Here is a 24,841-nt window from a genome sequence, read left to right as displayed (position 1 = left end):
TCTCAAGAGAAAATAACGCACAAGTCATTTGGCAAATGAGAAAAAACATCTTAGCTGAAAATCTTTTTGTAAACTCTCCGAGATGCCCAAAATACTTTTCATGAAGAGCAAAGTGAAAAAACATGCATCGCTAACGAAACGGCCATTAGAAAGTGAAATGACCTGGATAAAAGTAGATAAACGCAAGCAGTGCACTTTGCGGGAGGGGAGGGATCTGGGACTGAACCTCTAGATGTACGAAGAAAATGTATGCGAGTATTATAGAAAAATGTTTAATAGGATTCTGTGCCAGATCAAATAACGTACATGTGGGGTCTGTTGGAAATACGCAATGCCTCAAAACAGTGAACAGCGCTATGCTCAGGCTCGTCTATCACCACTTCAACGCGTATTTGTAGAGGAACAGTTTGTAGCCTACCAAACAGACAGCTTTATGTCGATAAAGAGGTTTAACTGATTTTCACTTCCATTTGAGGGCTCGACATCTCATTTGAACGTGTCAGAGCTGAAGTCATGCGTATTACTTTCACTGTTCCCTCACTGAACGCAGTTAATGTTATGTAAATAGCAATTTAAAGTGTTTGCATCGTGTCTGCCTCATTTAGACGGATTTCCGCTCTCTTTCGATATTCGACTTCTCCACCGCCTCTCCCATCATGGTCCATAAACTTCTTAATAAATCTTTCTATCCGGCCCGGCACGCTAAAAGTACCGCTAATCGAAGTTGTTTGTTCTCTCGCTGCTATCGATCGAATGGGGGAGGTATGGTTACAGGGCAGGCTGAAACTCTTACCCCCCAGGGGCTGTTGCTGCTTAGTATTCATCAATGCAACTTCTGTTTCCTTCCATCGGAGTTTGGACCTCTTATCGACCTCATACAGTTGGCACAATCCAACCAGGAAGGGATACTTGAGTACCCAGATGCACTTTTGCCGAGAAGAAAGATGCGGGGACTGAAAGAGGGGTCAGAGTTCAACTGAGAAAAAAAACAGAACCAAGCAGAATACGAGAAAGAAAAAAAGAGATCATAAACTGAGCCAGCGGTACCTAAGCCGGTAAATTGATTTGTATATCGCAAGACGTTTAGAAAATATTTCAGTGGCTTGAAATTTATTGCAAAGTCCTCCATAACTAAACAACTTCCGGTATATGTTATTTTCATAACTTTTGAAAGAATATGTCCACTTTATTTATTAAAAGAAAACACTAACGTTCGTTTTTATATGAAATGTGTGCAGATTAGACTACTGTAAAATAAACAAGTATTGCGTCTGATGAATATAAGCAATATGACTGATGCTGCCGAACATCCGGGACATCTGACAACAGAGCGCTGACGCCACGGTTTGAGTGAAAATAAAATGGCATCGATTGACACACGGACTTACAGAGATACATTACTGGGTGCGCACTTAACCTCGGATGGGGTAACAATTAATGCACGAGCACCGCGTCCTGAATGTTTATGGCACGGATAGCTGTGTGATTCATGCCCCTGGCACAACGCCGTATTGAGCCATAATAGCAGCCCACTAATATCTGTAATTATGCCGTAATTGCTGCCGAGTGAAATATGTTTTGTGCACTCCGAGAATGAGAGCGACCCGGGAAGACAGCGTCAATAGAAAATCTCATTATATTTCGCCATTAAATATTTATTGTTCAATAAAGGACTGTTTAGAATATTACACACACAAACTAAATATTAATTGTACGGACTGTCCATTAACTGCTCTGTTCGCTCGACTGATAGTTGTTATAGATTGGCACAAATTCTATTTACCCGTGTTTGCTCCTATTTCATGGTGGTTTCTCTCTTGATTCCTTCAACAAATATTGAGGCTAAGAACTCGGGTTGGGAAAAAAGTCTCTTAAATGATGTGAACAGATTTTAATCCACGAAGTGATCTGGTGGCAATTGGTGTCGCATTTTGCTGACAATACCAATGATGTATTACTGGATGCGCACAAGGAAAGAAATAGGCAGGAAAAGACTGAGATAGAAAAATAAAAATTGATGGGAAAAATACTTCTGATAATGCAATCAAGAAACAGAGACAGAGTGAGATAGACAAACAGAGAGAGAGAGAGAGAGAGAGAGAGAGAGACAAGAGTGAAATAGACAGAGAGAGAGAGAGGGGGGGTTTGAAAGAAAATTAGAAAAATATATAGGGCTTGAATGTGGCGAAGAAAGAGATAGAAAGGAGAAATAATAAAATAGTGAGTGGTGGAGACGAGAGAGAGAGAGAGGGGGGGGGGGAAATATAGGCAGATAAAAAAAAGATAGTGAGAAAAACAGAGGTAAAGAAAAAATATGCGCTGCCAGTGCAGGAAAACAGTTGTTGTCCGAAGGCTTCGTAGATAGCACAGTGGAAGAGAATATGGGTGGGGTCTTTACATGCTCCACAGAGACAGAGTTCAGTTATAAAGAGGTTGAAGTACACTGCTCGATAAAATTAGCAGAACATGTAGAAAACATGGTGTAACTCGTTCAATTTGCGAAAAAGCGGGACAAAATTGGGTACAATTCTGTTCTCTGATGAGTCCCATTTTAGCTTACAAACAGTTCCTAGACGTTATTTCATCTGGAGACAACGAGAAATGCGGTACCATCCCTCCACCATAAGAGAAAGGAGCACTTACGGTGGAGGCAGTATTCTCGTGTGGGGCGGAATTATGATCAACGATCGCATCCCTCCCTTTTCATGTTTTCGATATGGGTACCGTAACTGCGCAGAAGTACCGAAAACAGATCCCCGAACCCTATGTGCGACTTTTTTAAGATGCGATTGGTCCACATTTTCTTTTCATGCGTTCCAACACCTCTGCACACTGAGCTCAAGTGTTGGGGGAATATCTTGAAACTGAAGATATCTAACGACTGCCGTGGCCAGGACGATCATCGGGCTTAAATCTGATCGAACATGGGTGGGACGCCCTTGTGCGTCTCATTGCACGCCGACAGCCAACTCCTCGGTCATTTGGTGAGCGTATACACTGGTGGAAAAATGGGATTTGTTGCCACAGAATCTTATAGACACCCTTATATCGAGCACGGTTCACCGCTGTCAGGCCAGTTTAACCGTTGTAGGGGATCTTCCGCCGTACTCATGTCACATGTGACCATATTTTAGAGCATCTTCTATCGACTTCTCTAATGTGACCTTTTAGGTAATTCTTATACAGCCCCTATAAATGTCTCTTATACTTGTCCGAAGTTTCTCGCTGTCTCCTCATTTCATCGTTATTCTACGGTACACCATCACACCAAAATTTGTCCAGCTTCATCGCAAGCTATATCGCAAGTTAATTATGTCGAGCAGTGTATTAGGAGGTCCCCTGTAATCTTACTTGCTCTTAAAAACCATCAGTTTGTTTTTATGGGGGATATTTGTAATTTATTTATACTAGACCATTTGATTAACTCAGAAAGAGTTATACTGCCAGATTGTTCTAGTTGAAGACGTGATCGACCTGGAACCAAATCAAGGCCGAGATACTGTCAGGTCTTTTGCAAAAGCCAGCTATCCAAAACTATGTTACAGAAGAGGGGTCCCAGAACTGATCCCTGGGGACATCCTCTTAAGATGGTCCTTGAGAGAGAGACTGCTGTTTCGAGATTACTTGGATGAATCTATTTTGAAAATAGCTTCTGATAACTTGGAACAGCTGCCGAGAACACTTGACTTTGATAAGAAAATTGAGAGCGCTCTCCCACCAGAAGGAATCAAAAGCTCCCTCGAAGTCAATAAATATGGCCAGTTCGTATACAGCACTGCAAAGTGACATGGTTAACTAAAGAAACCAAGGCGTCCTCACAGGAATTTTCCTTCTTGAATCCAAATTGGGATGGGGACATTAAGTTTTGGTCTTCAATTAAATCTGTTATTCTGGGTGCTAACAGGCTTTCAAATAGTTTACTAAGTTTAGCCAAAAGAGAGATGGGTCTGTATGCTTTGGGATCAGATTTTTTTTGTCAGGCTTGTGAATAATTTTGATCAATGCTACCTTCCAGAGATTATGAAAAATTCCCTAAATATGACATTCGTTGTACATTGTTAAAAGTATTTCTGGAAAGATTTCAGCAAATTTGAGAATTACAGAGTCTTCCACAAGATCTAAACCTCTGCATTTATAGATATTTATTTTGATTAGAGCCAGCTTTAACTCAGGAAGAGTGAAGAGGTCCGTTTCATATGAGGAGTAAAAGAGACAGGAAGATGAACACAAAACTAGCGTCAGAAACAGGCAATATGGGTAGAAAATGAGAATGAAAATAGAAAGAAGAGGGTATTGTAGTGGAAAAAAAAGAAAAGGAAATCAGAAAAATAAAGAGGAAAAAAGAAACATGAAAAACGAACAGAGGAACAGAGGGAAAAAGAGAATAGAGGACAGAAAAAGAGAAAAACTGGGGAAATACAAAGCGAGAGAATAAATATGGATAGAAAGAAAGAAAGATAGAAGAACATGGTAGACAGAGAGAGAGAGAGGAGGGATGTAGAACGAGAGAGAAAGTGAGAATGATGAGCAGATGAAGAAATGAATACGGAGGTGGCAGATTGAGGGGGTTGAGATAAATACGAAGATGCAAACGAGGTGGAAGAGCAGGCACGTGCAAACAGAGCGATGTGCTATCAAAGAAATAAACGAAAATGATGCCGCCTCTCCTAACTCCGGACGGCAGTCATGAATGCTGTTGTTTGTGTTTCCGTAATATCTTCGCTTTCGATGTGTGTCGGAATGAAAGCGCAGATTAGAAAGGTTGCCGACTCCCGTCTGTTTGCAGGCCAGTGATTTTCTGGGCAAAAATCCATATTTCTGCGTTAAACTCGTTACGCAGCGTGTTATTTGCACATCCCACATCCATGCAAATTAGACTTCCTTATTTCAACTCCGAATGTTCATTTGAGATCGGAAGTTTGTCGTCGAAATATGCAAACGGATCCCTTTGGTATGTCTTTATCGACTACGAGCAGCTGCCAATGAATCTGGTCTGTGATATCTGAATAGAGCTGCGTTTTCTGTCCTCTGCGCTCTTTCTGCCTTCTTATTACTCGGTCGATGACCCTCCTGAGGGAACAACTGACTCAAGGCTTTGATTAGAATAAGAAACTTCTGGATATATTATGGGGCAACTTCCCCGAAAACTCCTATTTGTATGAGCTGCACAATATCTTTATTACGACTCTGAGTCGAACAACGGCTCTGCAGGAGCAAGCGATATTCGTCTACTGGACAGCATAAAGAGGACGATGTTGTTTTGGCATTCAGTTTGCCCGTCAACGAAGGCTCATCACCATTATATCATTCGAGGCATTCACGACGCATTTCCACGTATTGTAACGCGTCACCGTTTATTTTAAACATCTTCTTCCAAACACGTTTTGTTCGAAGTGCACAAAATTTCCACAAGACACGTTGAAGAAAAATATTCCGGCATTAGAAACCACGTGACTTGTTGCAGGCAAATATCTCAGAGAAAGATAAAGTGCCAAGTGTCTTCCGGTTGTTTCTTGGAGGTGGTAAATCTAAATTAAATTAAAGGGATGACATGACATACACCGAAGTGGTAATGCCGTTTCGCGGTAACTTTCAATACTCATGAGGTTTTTAATCAATTTATGTGTCACTTAGTCATTTCGAGAATACACGTTGGAGATGACGTTTTATTCTAAACAATATCTCAAGAGATGCGAGCAATGTTGAATAGCAGTAAAAAGTAAATAAAGAGTTAAAAGAGAAAAACAGAGGCAAAAAAAAAAAAAACCTAGCTGACAATAGCAGACACTCACAACATCAGTACTGTACAGCCTTCATTTTATTTGAGAGAGAAAGAGATGGAGAGAGAAAAAAAGGCGTAAAAGGGTAATCTTTTAATTTCAATACATAAGTCTTTTCCCAATTTAAAATATCTGTAAGTTTAAAATTATAGACCCCTATACTGAATATCCTTTTTTGCATTTTATTAGAACACAGGAATTTTTTTAGGCAAAAATAGTTTGAAAAAAAGCGAATAGGTGGCTATGAATAATGGGGATATTATTTCGTACAAGTCATTGCTACCATTAACTGTCAGTAAGCTGCTACCGAAAGATAAAGCCCTGTTAATCAAAATTTATCACAGAAATAAATGTAGGGTTCTGAAGCTCTGAGAGTATTTCGAACGCAAAGAATTGTAAGATTGTTATTCGTTTTGGGAGGGCTGAGTTCAAATCCCGTTGAAGACAGATGAATTCGATTTTTAACTTAGGAAGAAGGAAAAACCCGAAGGGTAAAAATCTTCCAGGTTTTCTAATTAAGAAGTTTTTTCATCGTGCAACTGATATTATGCAAATTGACTGACGAAAACACATACAGGCATAATACAAAACAAACCGTTCGAACAGGGTGGGGGATATCATGGTCTGAGTGATTTATAAGCCAAAAACTTTTTGGAAGGAGACGTAGATGGAGAAATAACTGTTAATAATGTATTGTATCTTTTTTGTAAAATGTCGTGTTATTAAACTGTTAAGAAACATTGTATATTCAGTGCCCTCTTTTTTTTTTGTTGCTCTTTTTTAGAGTTACTCCATTAGCCATTTTTGATTTTTTTTTTTTAAATAGTAAGTAGTAAAAGTATAACACATATAGCTATCCAATGTAAGCAATGCTGTAATGAATTCAGATTCTTTAGAACAAACTACAACACAAAAATAATAGCAGAGTAGATGTAAATATTTCTGGCAGTTGTACTCTTATTTATGCAATAAATAAGTACTTTATTTCGAGCCTATTGGGAGAAAATTGGTAAGGGCGTGCCCTAGATGAAAAAATAAGTATAAAATACAGATACTAACATCTTTTAAAACACATTGCGTAATATTTTAATGAATAAAGATTATTGTATCAAATTTATGTACTTTTTTTAGGCACGTTAGCATATATATACATAAAGTGGCTCACCATGTCCGTCCGTCCCCGCGCATGCGCAATAACTCACTCCTAGTGGATGGACTTTCAAGAAATTTTACATTTGGTTATTGTAGAAAGATTTGTCCAACCAACCCAAATTGCATTAAAATCAGATAAATAAAAATTCGACAATTATTTTCTGCTTTTTTCATACATTTCAAATATCTTGTGTATTGTAGCTGAAGCAGTGGATATTGTTTGTTACAGTAAACTCACTGGAGAAATGAATGGGCAACATGGAGGATGCGCAGAAAAAAAATGTTCTCGTTTCGTGCATATGAAAATAAACTTGAAGACCTTGCTTTTTTTGTTATCAGTTTATGAAATATATAAATCAAGAATTATTACTATTTTCTTATATTAATTACAGCAGAAATGAGTGTTATCTTTCAATTATTATTAAAATTCAGAATTAAATAAGTGAAGTATATTACAAAACTGTTGAATTCATACTATGATCTCATGTACGTGTCGCTATTTATTTGCTTTATTAAATCAAAGAGGATCCATTTCAATTTTTATTTAAAAAATCAAGGAGAAAATAAGTGTTACAGAACATTAAGTGAATTTATTACGTAGTGAAGTACGTACGGTGAAATGAAAAAAATTACTTTAATATATTATTAGTTAATTAATTAGTAATTAACTGATAAAGAAAATTTGTTATTTACTTTTTATTTCTATTAAAACAGAAAACGAAAAAATTCAATTAATTTTAGAAACAAAAATCAAACGCGCCTGAAATACAAAGCTACATTACTATAACTGGTTTTTATTCAGATACAATATATACAATAGAGTACTTAACATCAGATAGTGAACCCAAATGTAAAGTGTTTTAATCTCTACTAACTACATGGTCTTAAAACAATGATGCCTTAATTGAAAGGTCACGTGGATGTTATTTTTAAAACAAGTTAGTATCTGTTTTTGAAATATATTACGGAGGAAGTTGTGTTTACAATTTCCCTTGCTCCACTGTAACTTATTTATGGCGCTGCAAAGTGCTGATTACATCGGAAAATGCAGAGAAATTTTAAAGCATTTACTACGATCTGTTTTCGCTTTAAATACACTAACACTATTAAGTAGTACAATTGCACTTAACAAACAGCCCGTTTATTAAAAAAAATTAAATCAAACTCTATTCATATATAATAATAATTTATTTTGCTATTTTGTATCATTCCAATTTACGGGTAATATTTGTTTCCACATCGCACTAATTAGAAACCAGTTAAGAATCTTAAAACTGTGTACGTCATCAATATATATATATTGATGACGTACGTAATTCAATTTTTAAAAAGTAATTTTATATTAATCTGCCGGGATACATTGTTAATTATTCGTGTATATACACAGCCTGGAAAAATAAAAATGTACACTCTTAAATGGATAATACCCAATATTCTTAATTCTTTATATATATATAATTATTTATATAAAATTTATATTTTAAGTTATCAAAATAAAATTAAAATATATTTGTGATTAAATAAGCTTAAACATAATACTTTTATACGATAGACGCTAAAATGATACGATAGACATTTCTATCGGTGCTACGACCTGGCAAGAGTCGGTGTTGATTTATAAGGATAATCACTCATGTCCTATCTTTGGGAATATCACGGGTCACTGGTTTTGCACAGCCCCAGACATTCCATTTCCATAATGGGCTCTAAACAGATAATGATAATTCTGTGACCCTTACGAAAGATGTCAGACGCACTTGATAGCATCCGGGAGTAATTTCGCCTCTCATCAGAATCCATTATCGATGTAATTCCCCACTTGAGTTGAGTCTGCGCCATCATATTCCCCACTTTCGACCTGTGCGATCATTTAGGGCGCCGTATCTCCTACCAAATGGTAAATTTGTCGCCCAGAAGGCTTGTCACGTGGCCGACTGTCGAACATGATAATTTAGTGGGGGTGGAGAGAGACAATGATATTTCCATATCAATTAGCCCGCAGGTATTTAGAGGTTACACGGAACGACAGAAACATCGCCAAATAACTGTAAATAATCACTTTAATTTCCGAGGGCCGCTTGCAATTCGTTCTTTGGCCAGTGATTGCTTCAACTCATTGGCAGTTAAAAAGGATGAAACACTTGAATGAGTACGTGCAGTCTCCTTGGGAACCGAACACGTGCTGGTTGTAAGCAGCGGCGAGAAAGCATATTGTTTTTGCATTCTCAAGCTCCTCCATCACCGTGTGGAATAAATAGAGACACGGTAAGGTCGGCACAGTTTTGGCCAAAGCACGGTTTAACCAAGGTGAATATATATTGATGAATAATTTCGTACCTGAGGGGTTTGCACGCTCTGCAGCACTGAAATCGCGTGTACAAGAGGATTTTGCATACACTGCAGCCTCTTCGGTCACTCATATGCACATAATTTCTTCTCCATCTTCTAACTCCAAGCTAAATTTCCTCCCATTAAGAGAATACAAAAGATAAAGGGAAAAAAAAAAACATGGCGGCTTGAGTGCGCCTTAAAGGAACTATTTAAAACAAATCACATTTTTTCAGTGTTCTGTAAAAGAAAACACTTGATGACTGCATGTCTGGAAGTGATGCACAAAAGGCTACGCAGACGGAGAATTCCTATTTAAAAATTTTCATTAAAAAATTAATCTTTAATTTTCCGGAGGGCTTTTTCGAATGTACACAGCCACAACTATTTTTATTAATTCACTCAGTAAGAAGCAGTTGCATGGAAATGTAAGGTAGTGAGAGAGAGCGCGCAGAAAAGTCTTTAAAAATAAAAGAATCTAAAAATTATCCCGAATTCAACTAGAATGTTTTCCCAATTTTTCGTTGGCTTACATCAAAGAGAAGCGATCTGTCCACTCTACCTTAATTCATCACCAGAGATAACATTCATCAGTTTCTGGTCATTTGAAAAATTGAAAGGATTGAATGCGATAGTTGCGATGATAAAGTTTGAAAAACTAAGTAAATATGAGTTTCAATTTTATTGGTAATTCATCAGGAACTTTAACAGAACTTTTGTCAGTTTAAAATAGGATGATTAAACGAATTTTCCAAGGTATAATAGAAGTCGACTCTCCATGCATGACGCTGTTGCAGTGCAGGGATGCTACCTCTACAGGATGTATATAACAATATTTTACAACGGCAAGTCGCGAATCCCTAATGCAGGCATATGAAACTTAGAAGTGTTCGTGGGCCGCAGAGCAATTCTCAGGGGGGGGATTCAAGGGTCACTAAATATGCCCACAACACGCGGGTGTCGCTAGTAAAAGAAATACTGCGGAAAGGGAAAAATATTAAATATTTTTCCCTTTCCGCAAAAATATGCGATCTTATGATATTTATGAAGGTTCATGTTAAGGTATGGATTTTATTTAAATTTTATATTCGTGTATCTCGTTTAAACTTTAACCATTTATAGTTATTCTTGATAAAAGTTTAATAATGCTAACCCGTGAAAGTTTTCGACACTTGAGGAGGCGCACCACAAATGCCAAACGGTCCCGTTTGATATGCCAACCGTAAAGGGGTTGGAGGAAAAATTTGGGACTGACGATTTTTCCACTTTCTTATTTCTACAGTTCTTGATATTACCTTAGTTTACTTTTAATTTATTAAAACATTTAAAAGAATATTATACATATTTCGGCTGATTATGGGTTGAATACTTTGTTCTAGATGAATTTCTAATGAGCTTCTTTCAATTAAATTTATTTTTTGTTCTTCAACTACATGTGCGAGAAGGAATTTAACTTTCGCCTTAAAGTCAAATTCCCACCACACTTGACTGAAGAGAGATTAAATATATACAAGGTATGGCAATATAGGTACGGGCTGTTGCGGTCATCTTCGATGAGTGGAAATAATCGGAAGTGGTATGTTGTAGTTGAAACTTTCTCCAACAGATTATGATACAGAGGTTGTCCTGTAGGCTGGCAGCTTGTAAGTAACAACCAGTTTTGTTAGCATTAACTTCCCATGTCACGATTTTGCAATGGAATAACGAACGAATATCAAATTTTGCTTTAAACTGGGAAAATTTACAACAGAAACGTATGAAATGTTAAAACTGTTTATGGTGATGGCACATTAAGTCGTACCAGTGTGTGAATGGTATGAGCGGTTCAAACACGGACGTTAAGATGTTCGCAATGACCCAAAAAAGTGGGAGTCCGTCAACTCTCAAAATGAGGATATAGTTGCAAATGTTCGAGAAATTTTTGCAAGAGATCGTCGTTTGAACTTCAGAATGAGTCTTATGAGTTGGATATGAATAAGAAAACAATTCGTCAAATTCTGTATGAAGATTTAGGGGAAGATAACGAAAGGTCTGTGCAAAATTTGTGCCACACAGCCTCACGGATGAACAGAAGCAACGAAGAATGTCATCATGCAAACACTTCACTTCAACCAGACTTGTCAGAATCCTAATTTCCTCGACTGTATTGTCACTGGAGCTGGAGATGTGTGTTGGTGTTTCACTAGGTTCCAGAGATAAAGCATTAGCGAATGCAATGGACTTCAAAATCACCAACGGCCGAAAAATTTCTTTTACAGAAGCCCAAGATCAACTCGACGCTGGTCGATCATGTTTTTCGACAAACAGAGTGTGATTCACAAGGAAATTGTACTTGAAGGGGAAAGAGTCAATGCTGTGTTCTACTTACAAAGCCTACTGAAGTGCATTTTCCGACTAAGGCCGCAATTTCGAGAGATAGGAATCTGGTTCTTATTGCATGACAATGTTCACGCCCATTCTTCACTTTTGAAGCTATTTCGGACGAAACATGGCATTTTACAGATCAGCCATCCACCTTAATCTCCCGATCTGGCACTATCGGACTTCTGCTTTCCGAAGGTGAAAACTGCTCTCAAAGGAAAGAGATTTCAGGATGTAACTGCCGAACTGAACATAATATCTTTGGGCGCCTTCGTTGGCTCTTTTCAGAACTTTAAGAATGGTGTCATAAGTATATTCAGTCAGGTGGTGATTACTTTGAATAAAAATAAAACCATTGTTGAGCTCCTTCACTTTGTGTTCTTTTTATTGCACCAGTCCGGGAACTGTATTGATACACCTCGGTTTTTTTATTATTTTTTTTATTTTTGTAGTGCCGCACTTTAAATATATGTATATATATATAAAGTGCCGCACTTTAAATATATGTTTTTCAAAACAAATTCAGAAAAAAATGAGTTTTTTTTTCCAAAACAGACTAGTTTTAAAGTAGTTTGAGTTAAATGATTCTGTTTTTCATTTTATTATTTTTCTATTTTAAAATTACCCTCTTCCTACTAACTACAAGCAGAATTCAAATTTTGATGACAAAACAGAATCCAGAGTCGGAATCCCTAATACACGGCTATGAGTTCACATATTGTATAGAGCTTAGTGGTTATTTAATTTTTTAGGTCCCGACTTCTGGGGTTTGCTGAATCCAGAGTGGAAAATGTGTAGTAAAGGACGTCGTCAGTCTCCAGTGGATGTAGATCCAACTACACTGTTGTTTGATCCAAATCTAAGGTCGATGCATGTAGATAAGCAGCGGGTAAGATTTGTTTGTTTTTTTCCTTTAAATTAAAACAATCACAAAAATATCAGTTAATGAACATAACAAAGTAATGTCTTTTAAATAAATGGAGATTCTTCAATAAATTTCCGTGAGACGTCAGTCGAGTACGTTAATAATGAATTATTCAACTCAATCTTGTGAATGAATCATGTTGATGAGTAAATAAAGAATGAAAATTAATCCAAGCGTGTTCCTAATAGTCATGAGTTGCGAATAGCCACCATCTTACACAGCCACGGAATTTCCAGAGTTATGTTCAAAGTTTTCGTTCGAAGTAGTGGAAAACTAAAAATTTCTTTTAGTACAAATTACGTCCAGAATTAAATGGCATAATTTTAAACTGTATCCCGGTGTGATGTTTCCCAGCATTCCCGGTGAACCCAAGCAAACCTTTAAACACGCAACTGTGAGCTAATGCGAGAAATGAAGTTGAATTTAATTGGAATAATTCTCCAACAGCTTGCAGATGCTTTCCTCGGAAACTTTGGCTCGCTCCCGCAAAGAGGCCGTGACAGTTTCCACAAGACTACACAATGAAGCAGTCACACAATGGCTCAAGTTCAAAGAGAGCGTGCAGCTACAAGTATGGAATGCCAGGCCAGTTGTTTTCAGTTAACTTACGTACAATCGAGTGTGCATTCAAACTTCACCGACGTTTAAATTGGCTTTCATTCAACTTTACAAAATAAACGCGTGATTACAATTGGCTGATGCTTGCGTAGCAATAGGAACACTGAAAAGCTTTTTATTTCTTCATCTGTGTCTTTGTTGCGAAACTATGAAATTTCCAATTCTAATTAAAGTAGCTAATAATTTCGAATATCATTTTTCGTTGTATTCAGCTCTCTATTGCGAATTGTAACAGAACGGAAATTGCTTTGTAATTTGTCAAACAATTATTGCCTATTAATCGGTTTTATACAATTTCATTCATTTCTCAATTTCAGGTGAACGGAATCATCTATAACACGGGTCATAGTGTTGTATTCCGTGTTGACACAGAACCCACTACAGGGTACGTGAATATCAGTGGGGGTCCTCTGTCCTATACATATCGCTTCCATGAAATTCATCTGCATTACGGAAGGAAGGATTCGTACGGATCAGAACACACGGTAGCTGGCCATGCATTTCCGGCTGAGGTAAGATAATCTGTTTAAAAATGTGTCGATGTCTTGCTTACAACAGATGAGGATGGCTGATAGCGATATCCTCTGACTTTATTTATTTAATCAGTTTTTCACTCATAAGTTCACGCCCTGCGAAGCTCACAGGCTAGAAGGCTGTACATGCTACACTGAAGGTTACGGATTACAAAAGTATGATTAGAGGATTACTTACAATTCGGCTGTCACCAATATGCTATCGTAACATTTTATACATCGCAATATATTGCATATATTAGGGAAATTAGACATAATGTGGGGGTTGTTTCACTTAATACCCATTGAGGTCCATCTCGCTTAATTTTAAATTTAAGCTGTTTGTCGTCTGGGCTTTTTTTTTTTTTGTCGTATTTCGGCTGAAATTTTTGAATTTGATGTTAAAATCAGACTAAATACCACCGTTCGAGTTTTAAATTTAAAATTTGAATAAAAATCAGATGATTATAGTCAACCGATTTTTCCTTAATGGGAAAGGTGTTCCTCGTTCTTAGTTTAGTCTAAAAACGATCGTAAGCCGATGTTACTTGAAGAAAATAATAATAATACAATGGTTGCATCGTTAGGAGATATCACACAAACTAATCTCGTACAGATAAGCGCGTGTGTACTGAAGAGTAAACATCACATACAACCATTGTGGTCTATCTTTTTTTTTTTTTTTTTTTAAATCGGTTTACGTTGGTTCAGAAGTACCTCGATACTAACAACTTTCCCATTGAGTGAAGTAAACCCAGAAACAACTTTCCTATTGAGGAAAAAAAAAAAAAAAAAAAAGCAGTTGATTAGTGTATCTCCATTTTCACACACAGGTTTATTAATCCTGCTTAAGTGTGAAAGTTTAACACTCGGGGGGGGGGGGGGGGGTTGCACACAACAAACGTCAAAGGTTTTCGCCAATTTAGATATACCTGCCCTAAGGAGAATTTATGATTTAATTATAAATTCAGTATAATATTAATTTAATCATAAATTAAATATAATATTAATTTAATCATAAATTCAGTATAATATTAATTTAATTATAAATTCAAATAGTTATTAATTTAATCATAAATTCAGTATAATATTAATTTAATTATAAATTCAAATAATTATTAATTTAATCATAAATTCATATAAATCAATTTAACTTTATAAATCTTAAAATCTAAACGATACTATAGGTACTACAATTGAAAGCAGTCCAATTTTAGCATCAAATTCAAATACGACGAAATAGTTAAGAGACAAATAGCCCGAGAACAAAAATAAGCGAGATAAACTCTAGTGCCTTTTTAATTCAAACATCCAAATAGCATAATCATAAAACATGCTTAAGTCTGTGGTGCCACGCAATTCACCGGCACATAGGCATACTATGACCATTGAAATAAAATTCAGTTCCTCACGACTAATGATGAGTGGTCCACAAAACATACTACAGTTATAGTCCAAGTGACTATAAAAGTCAGATGTTCGCTAACTGATATTCATATCGAACCAGCAATCACTGAGCTTGATGCTATTAAAGACTTATAAGGGGATGCATGCCATCCAAAATTTATTCCTTGTAAGCATTATACTCTCATAGCACTTTTCGAAATCTACTTCCATTTTATTGAAGTACTTCTGTAAGTTTGCTGAGAAAATAGGGCCAAGAACGGTTTGGATTAGTCAAGGACTCCCACGCAAAATGGGAGTTTTGGATACATGGCTTCTCCCTGCAATCGTGGGGCCTGCAATTATGTCCGCTACCCGTGCAGCGGATCACAAGATGCTTCCAGGTAGTGCCAACGTTTGCACGGAAAAATGATTTGGAGATGGTGAGTGGGATTACCGAGATCCTATTGAAGCTTCTCATGATCCAGTATCCAATTTCGAAGAATTTATTGTGGTGAATGAATGAATAAATTCACTGGCCCGATTACCATATCTTAAGGGTGTAAAGGGGTATGGGAGTGAGATACTTTTGCACATACTGTGTTATTCATATAAATCACGCATGAACCAAACGAGTTACGGCTGATCTAGTAACGTGCTGTTACTCCCAGAGCATTATTGGGGGATGTTTAATAGATATGAGTAGCAGTCGTAGGGATGTTTTTACACCTGTTGCCACCGCACACATCCCCTACTATCCGGGTATCTCGGAACCCATCGCTCCTATATTGCGCTCGTGTCAGATACGCTGTGTGCAGCTTCAGGGCCGGAGACGACTGCGCACGGTAATGTCCGCAATTAAAGATCCTATTGCGACTAATGACACTAGTGGGGTTATATACGAAATTGAGTGTCCGGATTGTGTGGTATGTTATGTGGAGGAGACGAAACGTAGGCTGCGTGATTGCCTGGGGGAGCATGATAGGGCCCTCAAGACGGATAATTATGTAAGTTCTGCCGTAGATGAACATGCCTGGGAAACTGGGCATGGTATTACGACTAAAGAAGCCGTGATTGTGGATAAAGCGCATGGTTTTTGGAACCAGAAATGGTTAGAGTCTAAGAATATGTTCGTCTGGACACTATAGTCTTAATATGGATAAGGGCTGTCGTATTCATCCACTCTTTGAAGCCTAGGGAGAGACGAAGCTACGGTTTTAGTGGTTTTTAGTAATTTTAAACATCTTTTTAGCGCTTTTATTTTTCAGTCTTGTTATAATAACATCTTATTTTAATATACAGTTTATACAGTCAGTATATTTATTTAATAAAGGTATTTTATTGATTTTAGTCAGTGTTTTAGTAGCATTATACATGAATCACAGTATTTCTGACTCCAGAGGCCATTTCAATGAACATAATGTGTTATCAATGCGGAGTTGCGAATTCACACTGTGGTCACCAGTGTATGTATTAGTGGTCACCGAATTTCGAACTTAAACAAGTAATCACGCTGATTCTACTTAGGATAGTTCCCAATCTTTCAGAAGGCAGTGTATGTTTCGTTTTCCACTATATCTTACCAACATCATCATCTGAAAGGGCGTTAATGTATTCTCCTGCGTTCTCACACAGAGTGGGGATCTTTTGAGAGAGAGAGAGAGAGAGAGAGAGAGAGAAGAGAGAGAGAGAGAGAGAGAGAGAGAGAGAGAGTCGGGCTTCTCTATCACACGTGCATGTTCTGAGTCAATGGAAAACATCGGAGTGCGTCAAATAGGTTTCTATTGAAAGAGGGTTAAGGAGGCAGAAAGTCATCGGCGAAACAGCTACCCGGAAGATATTTATGGCTTCTGTGTACCTGTTTTCCATCTTTGGCGTATACTTTGTAGTCATCTCGTTACCTGGATATAGAGGTGTAATGTAAGCCTTTGGGGATGGACTGACACAAACAAAATCCTATCTGTTGCAAAAAAGATGACACCAAAAGTGGATGCGAACATGAAGGATATTAACTCGCTTGAATATCGTATGACTCTACAAGGGTGGGAAAATCCACGCTCGCGACATAAGACTAGAAGAGTGGTGGAGATCGCTTGTAACAGCATTCACTGTGCAGTACATCACCGAAAGAGAGATCGGACTTTTCTACTTCCTGCAGGCTTTCTTAACATCCATGACAAACACCTTTCTTGCAATAAAATTATAGAAACAGATTTCGTTTGTTCTCCAGGAAAAGCCTTTCTTGTTTCATGTTCTTCATGAGTGAAAGTACAGGAATCGATACATTTTAAATGAAACACATGCACGAAAAAAAAAAAAAAAAAAAAAAAAGAACAGTAAGACAGAGAGGCAGCAAAACAATGTGGATGGGGAAAAAAGGATACTTGGAGAGACATTTCACAAGCAAAATATAAAAATCAGCCACCAGTTTGTCTGTTGTTGCCCGAAGTTTCAGATTTGGCCAAGAATGCATCTGAATGTCGCGTAAGAGGTGCCATTTTTTTTCTTTTCTCTGGTCCATCTCTATCCGCAGCCAGGTAACTAGAAGACACCAAACGCTAACCTAATAGCGTTCGGCGCTTCAGTTTTGGCCCGCATGCTTCTCGCCTATCGAATAAGTACATCTTGGAGCGACATCCAGTGGGAGAGAGAGAGAGAGATGTACGAAGTTTTATGAATCTCAGTCCCGTGTGGTTATAAAGTAATAAACTTTTATTCTGCTCCCGGAACAGCAAGTGGGAAGTCTCGGCCGTAATTCCGTTAAACACTGTCTTTCGGGGTGGCCGCCACTTCGATTGCATTTTTATCTGAATACGTGTTGGAAGTACCCAACGAACGCGCGCTTCTGAGACATCATAAAACCAATAATATTCTAAGTAGGAAATTGACTGCCTGCTCTTCGTTTACGCTGGCTGTAATCCAGTTTCAACAGAAACATGATCATGTGAAACCGGATTACAACAGAAGCCCTATTGTAATTATCAACAGATTACAGCCTGTTTAAATAATTACAGCACAGAATTTCAAGAGATTACGGACTATTATAATCTGGTTTCAACACCAACCTTATCGTATTTCTCTGTACACCGGTCAGTGTGTTCATCATCACACTTATCATGAACGAAAATGTCAAGAAAAGCATTCCGTGTAACCTTTTTCCCTTGTGGGCATTTTGAACCCAGATTCTCTGAGTTTCATTGTTGGTGAGAGTTTAGTGTGAGTATAAACCAGCGGCAGTTATAAAGTGCCATTCGACTCGTTATCAGCCCTTCCATTTTACAGTAAACACTTGCTCCACGAAAGTATGTACACTGCCCTACTAAAAATATTCGAATACCGTAACGTTTGGCAAAAATACCAATTTTAATTAGCAAACTACTAACGTGTACATTCACCTTTTTGCTTCAATGAAAGCAACGATCCACCATGAAATATTCTCAGCTAGTTCCTTGTAGGAATCTATGGCCATTCCTCTTTCAGTGTAGTTCATCTTTCACCTAAAGAGAAATTACTGGTCACGCTCTGATCGTTCAAGTTTATCGTAAAAATGTTCGGTCAGATTCAAATCTGGACTCTAAATTGTCCGAGCAAGTAGATGGACTTCGTTTTACTCAAAGCAAGTTTTTTTCTTTTTGCTGCTCACTGTGTACGATGGAGCATTATCGTGCTGGAGCACACAGGTTCATTTTCATAGAACTGTCAGAGTGTGAGTATAGGAATTGTCCAAGATGTCCACGTACGACTCAGGTTTGGTTTTTGGTACTTCAACCGATGTCTGCTTGTATGGAAGTAGTCTCCATATCTGTTGTAGAAAAACTGAGAATGATTTTTATAAATTATATTTTATAAGCTGAAATTGGATCATGACATCTTGTTCACTCATCCATTTTTCAATCAGTTTTCTTAATTCATCGGTAAATCTTCGCGCACAACGTCTGCCGTGTTTATCATGGATAAATACTGAGTGGGTGTGCCTTGTAGGTGAGAAGTTTGTATATAAATAAATAAATAAGTCTTTTGAAATATTTTAACAGCATAGAGAACCACAGACCCTGTAGGTTTGTGTCTGAGTCCACCAAAACGATTCTAGGAAGCAATTTTAAAACAGGATTATTTCATGACTACGTCTGTACATGCACATACACAAGAACAGACTGCTGCTAACACTTTTCCTTGAGAGGAAAAAAATCTCAATGTATCCTGAAAAAATTTTCCCCTTATTGATTTTTAGCCTATTTTCTAAAAATTTTAACGAACAATAACAAACTCTTAATCTTTTATCCAATTAGTTTCTTTAAACGTTTTATGTCATTCCAGATCCAGATCCTATGCTACAATGCAGACTTATACAACAACATGTCCGAAGCAGTGAAGAAATCCCAAGGGCTCATTGCCATTTCCTTACTGATACAGGTTAGTACTATTTTGCAGCCCAACAGAGCACTACACATCCCTAACAATAATAGTTATTTAGGTAAAGATGGGCTGCAGAGGCGACCTCCAGTGGATCCACTGCTTAATTAGGTCTCAGAAGTCTAAATATACCTGGCGGAAGTAATCGATCAACATGGACATTGCTTGTTATCCCGTCTTACACTGGAATTAGTGGATCAATACCTATCAGACGTCATCATACCGTAACGGTACAATTGGGCCCGTTTATCGTATGACTGCACCATCCATCATCGGAACTTCCCGTACTCATGTCGTATATAAACACCACTCCACTTTAAGATGGATGACGTGTTCGCACATCTTGCTATATTGCAATCAGCTGTATAGTGCCTTGCAGCCCTGTCTTGCCAGTGTGACTCTATTCATTGCTATGATAAGTAGACCGTGTAGTGGTAGTACCACTCTGCATCCTCTCTTTTTACGTCTTTTTCAGGTAGGGGAGATGACCAACATAGAACTTCGCTTGCTCACCAGCCAATTACATCAAATCATGTTTAAAGGTAAGTTAAAGCAAACTTTTTCATCAATAGTATAGCTTTTGTAGACCTAAGTGCAACAAAATTAACCTTATATGGATTATTGCACATATTAAGAGACTAATGTGGTTAGGCAGTACTATGCTGGTCTGCTATCAATGAAGAATTTCGTATTAGATTTACCATAGTACTTCAGGTCACTTCTGAGTTAGTGAATGTCTTCAAAAGGCAATTATATGCTAAGCTTGTTTCAAAAAAGTGTTCGATTCGTCCGCAGTCAACACAGACAGTCGCCCATTAAAAATGCCAGTCATAACATGTTATGACTGTGGCAACATTAATGCCACATACATAACATGTTACCGCCGTGGTACCAAAAAAATAAATAAAGAATAAACATTGCAAAAGCAATTTAGACTATTTAAAAAAAACCGAATATCTGTTTATAAAATAAATAGAAATGCTGATTCTTTGGCGATATAAATCGCAAAATCATTACTGTATAAAAAACAGACATATACATACTATAAAAATTATAATGGCTAATCATTTTTACTGATAATAAGCAAATTAAAGTTGGAGTTTTATACGCCTCTGGGTCTTTGTCCTGTACACAATAGTACTGTGTGAAACAAAGACGTAAATGTTTTGACATAAACATTTTATTCTACATAAAGAAAACATAATAACCAAGTTTAACTGCGGGGAACCAAAGTAGATAAATGCAAATAAGGGACAACATGATCACTTTATGCAAATTAACTTGTACATAAATGACTAAAAACACTTCGTCAAAGGTAAACATCCTATCCCATTATTCTTGTATAAAGCAATGAAAGATATAGAGTGCCGTAATTCGTACAAATCAAAGTGGTGCTCTCTTTGGAAAATGTATTTCTCTTGTCAGCTGTTATCAAAACTCAAATGACCTCCTCAAAGCTTATAGAAGAGAATAAAAAAATATTAAGAAAAGTTCTTGATCAATGCAATATTTGAAGACATTTGTAATGAAGTGGAATAATAGACTGAATTGGCTACTTATAACAACGAAAAGTGATTTGTTCACTTTTTGCGGCCAATTTGGATATACTGCTTGTTGGCTAAAAACTTCGGAACAACTTATGGAGGAAACCTACTACTTCGGCCTGAGATCGGCGAACTACAGCCTCAACTGAAGAGGATTTTAGAAATTCTTCCAAATGTCGATGGGAATCGAATCCATACCTCTCCAAAGAGTGATAAGTAGCGAAACTTTACAGGGGACACCGTTTTACAGATGCTTCATAACTTTAATGCTTAACATACACCTAAAAACCTAACTCTGACCTCAACTGCAATCTGAGCAGAGTGCAGTACAAAGGAAATATCCAGACGTTTACAAATAGTTGAGACATCTCTATTCAAAACAAAATCCGGAAACTGCACTCTTATAAGCGCAAAATAGTTAAGGAATTGTCGTCCTCCAATCCGAACATCTATCCCGTTTGAATTTCGTATACTCGTGTGTCACCCAACTTGAATACCACCAACAACGCAAAATTGCGTTCTATGGTTCGACGAAGCACACTTTAATCTTCGTGGTCTGCAGGCTGAAGAAATCCGACACTCAAAATTGGCCAACCATTACATAATGAGAATTAAACAGTAACGTGAGTAGAAGTTGGAGCGGCTGATCTTTCAACGGGATGAAGTGTTTCTACATATTCACCGGAAAGTTACTGCATTACTAAGAGAATATTTTGATGAAACGTTGGCAAAGTTTTTGAAGCAAATTGGCTGGACACTTTGGAATACAGATTTAAACCCTGCTGTTCGCTAGTTGTTTGGTTATCTAAAAAGATGTTTCACAACTAAAGAGAACGATCCAAATAAAAATAATGAATGAGTCCCAACATCAGCTTGTTTCAGTTGTTTATAATTCCGTTACTATAATTCAGCTGTTATTATTAACAGGGACGACATTTTCAGCAATATTTGTAGCCATATGAATTGACGGCATCTAACCCATAATGAAATTGTTTCGTTGCGTAGGAACAGGGAGTGAAATTTCACCCGCCCGTAAAATTCAATCCTATCGGAATGGGATCCCAACCCAGGCCTTTTGCAAACGGTATTGAAGGAAAACAGCAATTGCAGCAACTGTTGTCAACCGAGGTTCCACGTGCAGTCACACATACAGAGATTTTCCACAAACAGTCACACACATTGATACAAAAAATAATAATTTGATCCATTTCATCAGAAATAACCAGCAATTAACGCATTCACCTACAAAAAGGCAGTAGCTGAAACTCGGTTAAGGCCCGTCTCTTCTCATATTCCACTTTTTAAAATTATTCCTTAGTAAACATTGTGCTAAATTTTTCTGAACTGTTACGAATTACTCCATTCGTAATTCTACAAAATGGAGATTTAATCCACCTAGTGAATTAATTTCAATCGGAAAATTATATCAAACTACATCTAAAATTCTAACAAGAACAACTTTTCTCCTCTGGTCCACTTCATCCCTTCTATTTCACCAATTTTCAACGCTTGAAAAACTTAATAAGAAAAATTTATTTTAATGTAAAAAAAAATGGTCAAACATTTGGCACAATATTACCCGGAATACAACGGTTAATCCAGACATGACAATCCTGCCCTGGTCTGTTCAGTGACCAAGTGATCGCATTCCTGTTGGTGGAATACAACTGCGGATTCAAAAATTATCCGGATATGCTGCAGGAATTCTTCTATGCAGAACTTTTAATTCTTGATACTTAATTTATGTTAAATAAATTATATGAAATTTTATTTAAGTAATAAATCAAACTGAAAAGGGTTAAAATAAATTTGTCACAATGTCTTATAAATTAATTCAATTACATCTGAATTAATTTTCGAGAAAATGAAATAAATAGCAATTTAATAAGTTGGAAAAAAATATAATAGGCTGTCCAATCTACTAATCATTTCCCACTTTCCAAGCGGGTAAACGTAATAGCGAGGAACTTAAAAGCGAGACTCGTAATAGCGCGGAAGATAATAAGCGAGACTCGTAATAGCGAGGAAGATAATAAGCGAGAAAACGTAATGAGAGGGAGGGTACATACTAAAAGTGTTCTGCGATATTTAATAACTAGTTAAAATACAGATCACCTCAAATGATTCTGATATTTCCGCGCTGTTTTAATTCCTTTTTAGGTCAAAGGGCCTCGCTGAAATCTCTTTCCATCCGGGAGCTTCTACCTGATACGGATTACTTCCTGACGTATGAAGGCTCCACCACCACTCCGGGATGCCACGAGACGGTTACATGGATTATTATCAACAAACCTTTGTACATCACGCGACAGCAGGTACTCATTCTGTTACAGGTTTACTTAGTTGTTATATATGTGTTTAATAAGCTGCGGAATTAGCATTCTGTGCAGAAAGAGCGAATCGCTGCGGTGGCCCGAAGTGGAGATAAACTTCTGCGAAGTATTGTTAAGGCTCATTACTAGTAACGGTAGCCACAGATTCAGTGTTTCGCTTCCGATCCCTCTGGACTTTGCAGGATGTTGATGCGCGAAAAGCAATCGTAAAATTACAGTTAACTGTTCCAAGTGTAGATAATTGGTATGAGATTTTCACTTCTCTTCGGTGGGGAAACCAATGTGGATGTCTAGGAAACTGCGCAATGTTTTATGAAGCTCTGAAATTTGCATTAATAGACAATGCCAGGCTAATGAAAACGTAAAAGATATATCTCGCTGTCTCTCTGGATGTTCAAAACCATTAACTGTACTATATTCACAAGGAATTTTATTCTGTATAGGTCTAACTTAGCCATTCAAAAATATGGAGGATCTGTCAGGAACGTGGAAGATTATTAAAACTGTACAAAATGCCTTGTTGTTACTTGGATGTAAATATGTCCGCTTTTAATATGTTATCAACTAGATGACCGTGCCCTCTTCCTCAGTCAATATGAGCCTGAGTTTACAATTGCCTTCTATACTCGGATATGGAATTATCAGGACCACCTGAATGAGGCCTTGCGGGAGAGCGCCTCTCTCCTGAATGAAAACCTGAGTTTGAAAGAGAGAAAGGAACTTCAGCCTCAGTTTCTCTCACGATCTTCGATGTCCGCCTTTTTTTTTTTTTTTTTTTTTTTTTTTTTTTGGGTCAACTGCACTAACTGTGATTCCTAAAGCAAAAATGTATTCCCATTAAGAACATCGAATGTGAATTTCTTAAGACACGCTCTTCGCATTTTTGTGGGCCACGGGATAATACACCATTTTCAATAATCTATTTATTCCAAGATTATAAATGTTTTTTTAGAAAACTCCCGGTATTTTAATTTTTCTAAATCTACACTAAGCAGCCACTTTATTAGACACACTTGCCTAATAGGAGTAGATTCCCCGTTTAGTCCTTGGAGCAGATTAGATTCGTCGTGGCATGGGCTCAATAATACGGTGTCAAAAACGTGCTACAGGAATGCTAGTCTATGCTGATTCAATTGCTTCTCACATTGTTGCAAACTGAATGGCATCAACTCCGAAGAGCTCGTTCCACCTCAACCCACAGATACTCAATTGGCCTGAGATCTGATAACTCGGAAGGCCACTGTAGCAGATTGAATCCACTCTCGCGTTCATGGAACCAGTTTTCTACAATTCTGGTCTTGCAACGTGACGCATTATCCTGTTGGAAGAATTCATTCGCAAATAAATGCACTGCAGCCATGAAGGGTTGCGCCCGGTCGGAAACAAATTTCCTGATAACCTGTGATATCCAAATGTTGTCCTCTTGCAGTACAACGTGCCCGCGAAAACACTCTGCACACCATTACACCGCCATCACCAGCCAGCATTGTTG

General features: G+C 37.5%; 1 protein-coding gene across 1 annotated transcript in view; it reads left to right on the top strand.

Annotated features, from left to right (window-relative positions):
• The window catches only part of LOC150090533 (carbonic anhydrase-related protein 10-like), an 84,166-nt gene that overhangs the window by 46,244 nt on the left and 13,081 nt on the right, over positions 1-24,841 (top strand). Inside the window, exons 3-7 of the mRNA XM_090378352.1 lie at positions 12,374-12,510; positions 13,482-13,676; positions 19,377-19,472; positions 19,948-20,014; positions 23,177-23,331. Coding sequence (XP_090234478.1) covers positions 12,374-12,510; positions 13,482-13,676; positions 19,377-19,472; positions 19,948-20,014; positions 23,177-23,331 — 650 coding nt within the window. The remainder of the gene's footprint in view (positions 1-12,373; positions 12,511-13,481; positions 13,677-19,376; positions 19,473-19,947; positions 20,015-23,176; positions 23,332-24,841) is intronic.

Source organism: Mastigoproctus giganteus, chromosome 1, assembly GCF_048544385.1.
Source record: "Mastigoproctus giganteus isolate SK-2022 chromosome 1, ASM4854438v1, whole genome shotgun sequence".
Taxonomy (NCBI): domain Eukaryota; kingdom Metazoa; phylum Arthropoda; class Arachnida; order Uropygi; family Thelyphonidae; genus Mastigoproctus; species Mastigoproctus giganteus.
This window is presented reverse-complemented; position numbering and strand designations above follow the sequence as displayed.